The sequence below is a fragment of the Tupaia chinensis genome, unplaced genomic scaffold (genome assembly GCF_000334495.1).
Source record: "Tupaia chinensis unplaced genomic scaffold, TupChi_1.0 Scaffold000387_1, whole genome shotgun sequence".
NCBI classification, from domain to species: Eukaryota; Metazoa; Chordata; class Mammalia; order Scandentia; family Tupaiidae; genus Tupaia; species Tupaia belangeri.
This window is the reverse complement of record NW_006159889.1, coordinates 368,295-378,205: the sequence shown is the minus strand read 5'-3', so window position 1 is coordinate 378,205 and position 9,911 is coordinate 368,295. Positions and strand designations below refer to the sequence as shown.

The window sequence follows — 9,911 nt, the reverse complement described above, 5'->3', positions numbered from 1 at the left end:
CGGTCAGGCACAACGGTGGAAGAATATGTTTGCTGAATGGTAAGCAATGAGCACACGGTACACGTTGTGTTACCAGAGAGGACCGTGCAGCTATGAGAGCGTTTGTCACTATAACGATACTTTAAATCCAGAGTTTCAGATCTTGAACATTATCTTACACAGTAACTGAATCCTTCCCATTTGACAGATGCAGAAACTGAGGCCCCGAATGTGAAACAAACTGCCAGGATCACTCAGAGGCCGCCATGCTTGACTTCAGCTAACTCTAACTCAGCTCCTAACTCTCAGGGGAGAAGGGAAAGGCATAAGGACATCCCCTGACCCCTTCCCAGGCTCTTTAAAATGTATTTATTTTCCTGTTTCCCATAGGGCAAGTGGAGAGAGACAGAGAGAGACAGAGAGAGGAAAAGTGAGAAATCAACCCCCAGGGGGGATGCACTCTAATCCTCTCTCCTCCTGGGATTTTGGACACACATGCACATGTGCCTGGCATGATTTTCAGTCAGTCATATTCAGTCATGTGGGAGTTCAGCTCCTCAACCACCACACCACCTGCTGTCCCCTCCCCCAGGCCATTCTTATCAGATCATCTCCTCTTACCTGCCTGGCTCCAGCCAGTACTGACACAGGCAAGCCCAGCCCGTAGTTCATCCTCCCTCTCTTTCTCTCCCTCTCTCCTCCTACCTCCAGTTTCCCCTCTACTCCCAGAATGAAATAAAGACAGAATCTTGGCCTGCTGCCCTTTCCCCCACAGTCCAGAGGCTGTCCATCACAAGGGAGGGTCATGCTGTGGGATAGAGAGGTCTGTGGTGGGCCAAAAGTGGTACCTGAAAAGATACTCACATGGGGCCAGCAGATGGCATGGTGGTTGTGGTGCTGGACTCCCACATGGCTGACTCCCCCATGGCTCTGGTTCAAGTCCCTGACCTGGAGGCTTACTTTCTCACTTTTCCTCTCTCTCTGTCCCTGGCAAGCACAGTTGTCCTATAGCAAATTTAAAAATAAGAAGAAGAAATAAAATAAAATAAATAATTCTTTTAAAAAAATGCAAAGATACCCACGTCAGATCGCTGAACCTGTGTTACCTATGGTGGAAGAGGAATTAAGTTAAGGCTCGTGAGAGGAGGATCTTATCCTGAATTGTTCATGTAGGCCCCACATGCCACCATCACAAGTCCTTCTATAAGAGAGGAGAAAGGGACAGAGAGAGAACTACACACACAGAGGAGGAGATGTGAAGACAGTCATAGGAATGACACAGCCACAAGCCAAAGGACACTGAAGCCACTAGAAGCTGGAGGAGACAAGGAACAGATTCTCCCCAGAGTCTCTGAAGGGAGTGAAGCCCCGCCCAGCACCTTTCTGGCCTCCAGAATTGTGAGAGCGCACACTTCTGTCATTTTAAGCCACCCGGATTGTAGTCATTTGTTAGAGCAGCCACAGGAAACTATTAGAATATAGGTAGGTCTATAGGTTCTGCTCCTGATCAGCCAATCCCCTGCCTCTCTGCCCCTCATCTCCTAGCCAAACCTAGTCCTGGGCCCCCAGGCACTCACCCACTAAACCCCAAAGCCTGATCCAAATGCAGTGGGATGCTGCTACACACAGTCTGGTCTGGGGCATCGTCACCACTGCTTCTGGGCCCTGCTGCCTCCCTTGGTCTGAAGCACCAGCTTCTCTACCTCATCAGGGTCCAGGGGGAGTGAGAAGGGCCGCGCCTACAGGGGTCAAGTACTGGTTAGTAGAGATAAAGTACTAGCAGGAAACCAGGTCTGTGTTTACATCTCATCTCTGCGTGAATCAGTGCTTAGTTTGGGTAAGTCATTTAACCTCTCTGATTTCTACCTGCCAAACGCCCAGATTGGAGCGCATGATTTTTCTGGGCTCTTTTAGTTCCGATTGTGAATGAGCAGAAGAAGATGTAGAGAGCTTTTAGGAGGCAGAAGGAAGACAGTCAAAGCTGAGGAGTAAAAATGTTCAGTCCTCTAAGTGGCCTTTCAAGTTCTCTCACAGATTGGATGAGGGGCAGTGCTACGTAGCAGAGTAAACTCGGGACCTGGGAGAAATGAAGGCTCAGTGTTTGAAGTCTGCATGAGAGCTGACATTGCAGGGCCTGCCCTATCATACTCCTGGAGAGAGAGGAAAAGTGAGAAAATAAGCTACCAGGTCTGGGATTCAATCTGTGGCTGGCGATGTGGGAGTCCAGTGCCTTAACCTCCACACCACCTGCCAATCCCTGTCACATTTTAAAATAGTGGCCCTAGAGGACTAAAACATCCTCTGTGGAGAGAACAAACTGGAAGGAGGAGGAACACCACCCAAAGGCTGCCAATGGCATGAGGCAAAAGAGGAGATGAACCAACCCAGGTGCTCACCCTTGGGAACCTGCATTGGCAAAACGTGGTCAGAAAAAGAAAGTTAACAGGTCATGACGCAGCGAGGTGCAGAGACCTGAGTCTGTGCAAGCTGGTGCCTGAGTAGACAAATTAAAGGAAGTAAATTAGTAGCCAAAAGGATGGGGGAAGCAAACTTGGATAATAGTGGAGTTGTGTTGATGTTGAGTTGTGAAAGTGAAAGGCCAGGCACTCCTGCTGCAAGTGGTCCTAAAGGTTCCTAGCAACTGAGGGGAAAGACCACAGACCTAGATATTTTAAGAACTTTGTTTGGGGACCAGCAGCTGGCATAATGGTTACATCACTAGACTCCCACATAGTTGACTGCAGTTTGTGTCTCCGACTCCATGGCTTAAAACTCAGGCCAGGTGTGTGCGCATGCATGCCCAAAATCCCGAGAGGAGAATGGAGAAAGGATGGTGGTATGTCCATACACCCTCAGGGTGTGGTTTCTTGCTTTCTGTCTCTCTGTCTCTCTCTCTCTCTGGAGCTAAAGAGCTCATGTGCCCTTTAGCAAAAATCTCTCTTAAAAAAAAAAGAAAAGAACTTTGTTTCTGCAGGGCTGGTAGTGGTGCTGAACTCCCACATGGCCGACTGTGGTTCAAGTCCTGGACCTGGTGACTTGCTTTCTCACTTTCCCTCTCTGTCTCTGTCTGGTCAAATTAATAATAATAACAAATAAAATTAAATACATAATTCTTTTAAAAATAGATAAACATTGTTTCTAAAAATAATCATAGGAAAGAAGCAAGAGAGTACTCACCAGACCATGGGTGAGATCATCACACTGGTTTCTTAATATGTCAAAACTGGACGTGGATGCTAGAACTAATAAAAAGTGAGAATTAAATTAGTGAGTTTAGCATGAAACTGCCCCATGGTCCCCAGACATGCTCAGGCTCTCTCAAAGCCACGTTGTCACGTAAGCAATCTCTCTTCCTTTCTCTCCTTCCCCTCCTTCCCAGGGAACTTCTGTACATCCTACAAGGCTCAGCTAAATGTCCCAGCCTTTGGGCAGTATCCTTCCACCTGGTCAGACGGGACTCTTTTCTCTTTCCCGAGAGTGTTCCAGCACCTCCTACCACCCAATCTTACAGCACCTGTCACTCTGCTGCCAATTATTTAATGATGCCTGTAGCAGACAGTTTACGCAATCTGCCTGTGTAAGCTTCCCAAGAATCCTGTGAGGTAGACCATGCTGACGATGCTGACAATGGTACAGTGGTGATAGCAAAGACTTAGCAGGTGAAAAGTCTAAGTTCTGCTAAGCATGTGCTGTTAGATCCTTTGAGCCTCGAAACAACTCTGTGAAGTATGTACTAATATTAGTGTGCCTTTGTACAGATGAAGACACTGAGGGTCGGCGAAATCATTCGTTCACATTTAGACACCCAGGAGCTCCTGACTCTAGGACTTCCCATTCCCACATGGCCCTGTTTAAACCTTCTGCGAGTTATCCCCAGGCCAAGCCCTTGTTTTTTCTCCTTGGCCTTGGAATGTGGATTACATTACAGTTGTTTTTAGGTGTTGCAAACAAAGTTGCTATGTATATTATAAATATGCAGGTATGAGTTTTTGTAATGCTTTCGTCTCGCTTTAGTAAGTAATTGCAAGTGCAATAGTTGGATCATACAGTAGATATATCATTTTTTTCGAAGAATTATTTTTATTTAATTTTATTTATTCATTATCATTATTATTTTAATTTGCTCCAGGGCATGTGTGCTCATCAGACAGAGAGAATACAGAGAGAGAAAGAGAAAGTGAGAAAGCAAACCACCAGGTCTGGGACTCCAGTACCTTAACTACCACACCACTGCTCCCTGGCAGATATGTGTTACATATATATGTGTATATATATACACATACATATGTATATTTTAGTGAGGGTGGGGATAAGCACCCTCCACAGGGCTCAGTCATGCTGTGATCCCCTTCTTCCAGTCCTCCAGCCTGCCAGGATCCTGGCATACCTGCATACTTAGTATGTTTTTTAGACTGATGGGCTAAGCCTCAAACCACAGTCAGCATGTGCCTTCCTGCTCTGTAATTCAGTATACTACAGACTGTGCCACAGAGGCTGAGCCCCAACGAGGTCCTGATGCCACTATCTTCCTCCAACTTCAGCCAGCCCAGATCATGGTAGGCATATACCTGGTGTACCCAGGAAAGTCTCCAGACACAAACCTGAAACATTCCCACGTGAGTCAGCCTTGTGAAGCTTCATGTTTTATCACTGTGTCACTGTTTAGTTTTTTTTTAAAAAAAAGAATTATTTTATTTCATTTATTATCATCATCATTATCTATCTAATTTGACCAGAGAGAAACAGAGAGAGAGAAAGGGCAAGTAGGTAGGCAAGCCTCCAGGTCTGGGACTCGAACCACAGTCAGCCATATGGGAGTCCAGTGCCTTAACCACCATGCCACCTGTCATAAAAAGCCCCTCTTTAGCTTTTTAAGAAACTGCCAAACTGTTTTTTTAAAATAGTTATATAACTTACCTCCCACCAGCATGTATAAGAATTCCAGTTGCTCCACATCATCTCTAACATTTGATATGATCAGTCTTTTTCATTTTAGACCTTCTGTGTGCAGTTAGCAGCACCTTATAGTTTTTTCTTGTTAATGATTTATTTTAATTTATTTTAATTTCATTTACTTATTATTGTTATTATTTTATTTGACCGCGGGGGGTGGGGGGGCAGTGAGAAAGCAAGTCTTCAGATCAAGGACTTGAACAACAGCCAGTCATGTGGGAGACTAGCACCCCAACCACCATGCCACCTGCTGACGCCAGCACAATGTAGTATTAATATTTCCCTAGTGACTGTGATATTGAACTTCTTTTCATGTTCTTGGTAGCATCCATCTACTTTTTTGAATGAAGGATCTTTTCAAATCTTTGCTCATATTTTAATTTGTTGTTTTCTCAGCTCTGACTTGTAAGAGTTCTTTATGTATTTTGGAAGTAAATCCCTTGCCGGATATGCAATTCCTTTTTTCCCAGTCTGTGGCTTTCTATTTCCTAACAATGCCTTTCTAAGAATGGTAAGTTTTACTTTTGACAAAGTCAAGTATAGCAGTCTTTTCTTTTATGGACAGCATTAATTTATCTGAGCAACATTTTATCATTTCAGTGTACAGGTCTTACGTATATTTTATCAGATTTTTTCCTAAGTGTGTCTAATCTCAATTTTTTCATCCACTATATTTTTCATCTCAGATATTATAGTCTCTATCTCTAAAAGTTTTCTTTGGTTCTCTTAGTCCATCTTTCTTCTCATTTAACATGTAAGATACATTCAAGATAATTGTTTCAATGGTATTGCCTACTAATTGTACCATCTGTGTAATTTCTGGGTCAGTGTTAATTGGTTGATTATCTCTTTGTTATAGGTAATCTTTACTTGCTGTTTTTGTGGCTGGTAGTCATTGATTGGATGCCAGACATTCGTGAATTTTAACTGGTTGGATGCTATAGATTTTTGTATTTCTATAAGTAATCTTGAGTTTGGTTCTCAGAAGTAATTAAATTACTTGCAAACTGATGCTTTGGTTAGGTGGGACTAGAACTATATTTAGTATAAGGTTGCTTTTTCCCCTCTACCGAGACAAGACCCTTCTTTTCTTTCTTTCTTTCTTTTTCTTTCTTTCTCTCTTTCTTTCTCTTTTCTTTTCTTTTCTTTTCTTATTTTTTCCATAGGGTGTGTGCTTTTGCTGGAAAGAAACAGAAAGAGAAAGACAAAGTGAGAAATCATCTCCGTGGGGGATGGCCATGCCACAATCCCTTTTCCTTCATTCTCCTCTCAGGATTTTGGGCATGTATGCACATGTGCCCCACGTGACTTTCAAGCTGCTGGGTCTGGAATTCGAACCATGGTCGACCATGTGGGAGTCCAGTGCTCTTAATCACCACACAACCTGCAGGCCCCCAAGACCCTTAATACACTGACTGATGCCCCTTGAATTAGGAGGCTCTGTATCCCAGCCTCCTGTGAGCTGGGAGCACTTTCTTTCTTATCCTTTTGGTTGGTTCTTTCCACAGCCTTAGGTGATGTCCAGTTGATTAATATTCAACTGCATCTCTCCAGCGCTCTTTCTCAGCAGCTCTCCTCTCTTTCGTACTCTCCCCTACAAACCTTAGCCTCTCTTGCTTCCCACCAACCCAACCATGTCTTGTTAACTCAGGGGGACAGCTCTGCCTGATTTTCTTACCCTGGGCCATGGCCGGTCTCTGATTCTGGCCTGTGTGTCTGCCTAAAGCCCTACCCTGAGTCTGATTAGTTTGGGGAGTTGGCACATGCACAGGCTGTATAAACAGACCAATCCACATTCACATCCTACTTTGCTACTGTGTGACCTTGAGGGAATCACTTAATTCTTGCTGAGCTCCTAAAATTACTTCTAGAAAATGAGGTCATGGTATTAGTTCACAGGGTTGATGTGTGGAATAAAGGAGATAATTTCTAAAAAGCACTTTTCTTCCACATGGGTCTTCAGTACATGGTAGAAAGACTACCAGTTTCCAATCAGGTATGTGTATAAGGAATTGGGAAGTTGTCATTCTAAATGACAACAACTTAGAACAAAATGAAAATTCCACAACTCTTAGATTTGTTAGAAAGTAAGTCGCAGGGCAAACTGTTGCCCTAAAACCTGGAGACATGGGTAGATACAGAGAATTTCCTAGAGTATTCCTAGGGTCTTTTTAAATCTTTGCCCACAAGCATGAGCCTCCTCTGGAAACAGAACCAGGGTGGGAAAACATGCACTATCACTGCATTTCTGGAGGCTCCGTGTTGGAAAACCTGAAAACTAAAAATTCTCAGAAGATTCAGTGAAGTGGGTGGGGACGTGTTTGTGAGTTGTATCTTTAGGGCCCCTACCAGGTTCTCACAGCGAATATCACAGAAAGATCCCCTCATGCTTCCAAGCAGGGAGAATTAGAAACAAACCATTTAAAAATATGCCAGAACACTCAACCAGGCCTGCTCTCAAGTGAAGCTGTTTTACCAGAACCAAACCTTCTGGATTTTCCTCAGAGCCTAGTTGACCTTGAGTAAGGGAAATACCGAACTCCAACCCCCTGGAGCCTTCCTGTCACACCTAAGGAGAGGAAAAAACTCAGAGGCACTGGCAAAGTTCACAGCCCAGGGGCACGGGCCCACTAAGAGCCAGACCTAATCACAGGGTGACAGAAGGCTTCCCCTTCCCGCACCTCACCTCCACTCACTAAAGCCCTATTTTACTGGAATTCCTTTTATGCAGTACATCATGTGCAACGGTCAACCAAAAACACACTAAAGGCAAAAATCAGTTTGAAAAAAAAAAAAAGAAAAGAGCAAGCCCCAGAAACAGATTCAGATACGGCAGCCAGAACCAGAGTCAGATACGTCAGTAATGCTGGGATTACCAAACTGGGAATTTAAAACAACTATGATTTATATGTTAAGGACTCTAGTGGAAAAAATAGACAACATGCAAGAACAGATGGAGAACGTAAGCACAGAGAAATTCTAAGGAAGAATAAAAAACAAATGATAAGAGATCAAAAACTAACAGAAAGGAAGAATGCCTTTGATGACAGGACATGACTTGGGAAAGAATCTCTGAGATGGAAGGTATGTCAATAGAAATTTCCAAAACAGAAGTACAAAGAGAAAAAAAAAAAAACTTAAAAAAAATAAAAGGAAATAAAAGAATGTCCAAGAACTGTGGGATGTCTACATAAGGTAGAAGGTATATGTATATTGGGAATATCTGAAGGAGAAGAAAGAAACAGAGAAATATTTTAATTACTGTCAAACTCCAGACTGCAGATGCAGAGAACTAAGAGATCACCAAGCAGGATAAATGCCGAAACAACAAAACACAGGAAACTGACCAAAAAAAAAAAAAAAAAAAAAACCCTACCCAAGCATATCATAGTCAAAGAGCATAAAATCAAAGACAAAGAAAAAATCTTAAAAGAAGGCAGAGAAGAAAAACCTCACCTATAAAGGAGTAAAGATGAGAACGATATCCAATTTTTCCTTAAAAGCCAAGGAAGGAAAAAGAAAGTAAAATGAAACATTGAAAGTGTTGAGAGAAGCATACCCACCAAATTTAATATTCTGTATCTGGTAAAATCTCCTTCAAGAGTGAGGGAGAGGGGCCAGCAGGTGGTGTGGTGATTAAAGGCGCTGGATTCCCACATGACTGATTAGGGTTTGAGTCCCAGACCTGGTGGCTTGCTTTCTCACTTTCCCTTTCTCTCTCTCGCTATCTCTCTCTGGTCAAATTAAAAAATAATAATAACAAATGGAATTAAATAAATAAATAATTCTAAAAATTAAAAAAAAGAGTGATGGAGAAAAAGATTCTCAGACAAGCAAAGTTGAAGGAATTTGTTTTCAGTAGACCTGCCTGCAAGAAATATTTAAAGAAGTTCCTCACAGAGAAGGAGGAAATTATATTGATCAGAAACATGGATCTACATAAAGAACTGGTGAGCAGTAGAGAAGGGATAAGCAGTAGAGAAGGCATAAAAAAAAAACCAACTGTTTTTATTCTTAATTAAAAAAAATTATTTATCTATTTATTTATTTATCTATCTATTTACTTGTTGTGATTTTTCAAGCCACCAAGTCCAGGACTCAACCCTCCATCTGCTGTGTGGGAATCCAGTGCCTTATGCACCATGCCAACTGTTGGCTCCTCTTAATTGTTTTAACAAATAACAGTCTGCTCAAAATGATAATAGCAACAATATATTTATGATTATAGCTAATATATAAGTGGAATGAATACCGTGAAACAAGGGGTGAACCGTTTGTAATTTTGAGGCAGGAATAGTGTCATTTGAAAATGGAATTGGGGTGTTGGCAGGTGATTGGTGGTTAAAGAAAGGCTCTGGATTCCCACATGGCTGACTAAGGTTTGAGTCCCAGATCTGGTGATTTGCTTTCTCACTTTTCCTTTCTCTCTGTCTCTGTCTCTTTCTGGTCAAATTAAAAATAATAATAATAATAGTAAAAAAATGGAATTAAATAAATAAATTTTTAAGAAAATGTACTTGGATTAGTTGTATATGTATATTGCAAACTCTAAGGAAATCTCTAAAAAAAGTAAAAATATATCATTGAAATACTAAGAAAGGAGAGAAAATGGAATCACAAATGCAAAGGGCAGAAAAAGTATGAAAGACAAAAATGGGAACAAAACTACTAGGGCAATGAATAGAAAACAGTAATAACAAATATGGTATATATTTATTCAACTATACCAATAATCACTTTAAACATTAATGGGATAAATATACCAATTGAAAGCCAGAGATTGTCAGAGTGAATCAAAAAACAAGACCGAACTATATGTCGTTGACAAGAAACCTTTAAATATAAGACATATATAGATTAAAAGTAAGAGGATAGCAAAAGATATACTAGGCTGGGACCAGCAGTTAGCATAATGGCTATGTCGCTGTACTTCCACATAGTCAACCGCGGTTCGAGTCCCGCACCTGGGGGCTTACACG

General features: G+C 42.0%; 1 protein-coding gene and 1 long non-coding RNA gene across 2 annotated transcripts in view; one reads left to right on the top strand and one right to left on the bottom strand.

Moving 5' to 3' along the window:
* LOC102481575 (L-amino-acid oxidase) overlaps positions 1–1,925 on the top strand; it is a 117,296-nt gene extending 115,371 nt beyond the window's left edge. The window contains exon 10 of the mRNA XM_006153826.1: positions 1,894–1,925. Within this exon, the coding sequence (XP_006153888.1) occupies positions 1,894–1,925 (32 nt within the window). The remainder of the gene's footprint in view (positions 1–1,893) is intronic.
* A 4,164-nt stretch (positions 1,926–6,089) lies between these two features.
* The window catches only part of LOC102473160 (uncharacterized), a 25,977-nt gene continuing 22,155 nt past the window's right edge, over positions 6,090–9,911 (bottom strand). The window contains exon 3 of the long non-coding RNA XR_335311.3: positions 6,090–6,112. This is a non-coding gene — a long non-coding RNA (uncharacterized LOC102473160). The remainder of the gene's footprint in view (positions 6,113–9,911) is intronic.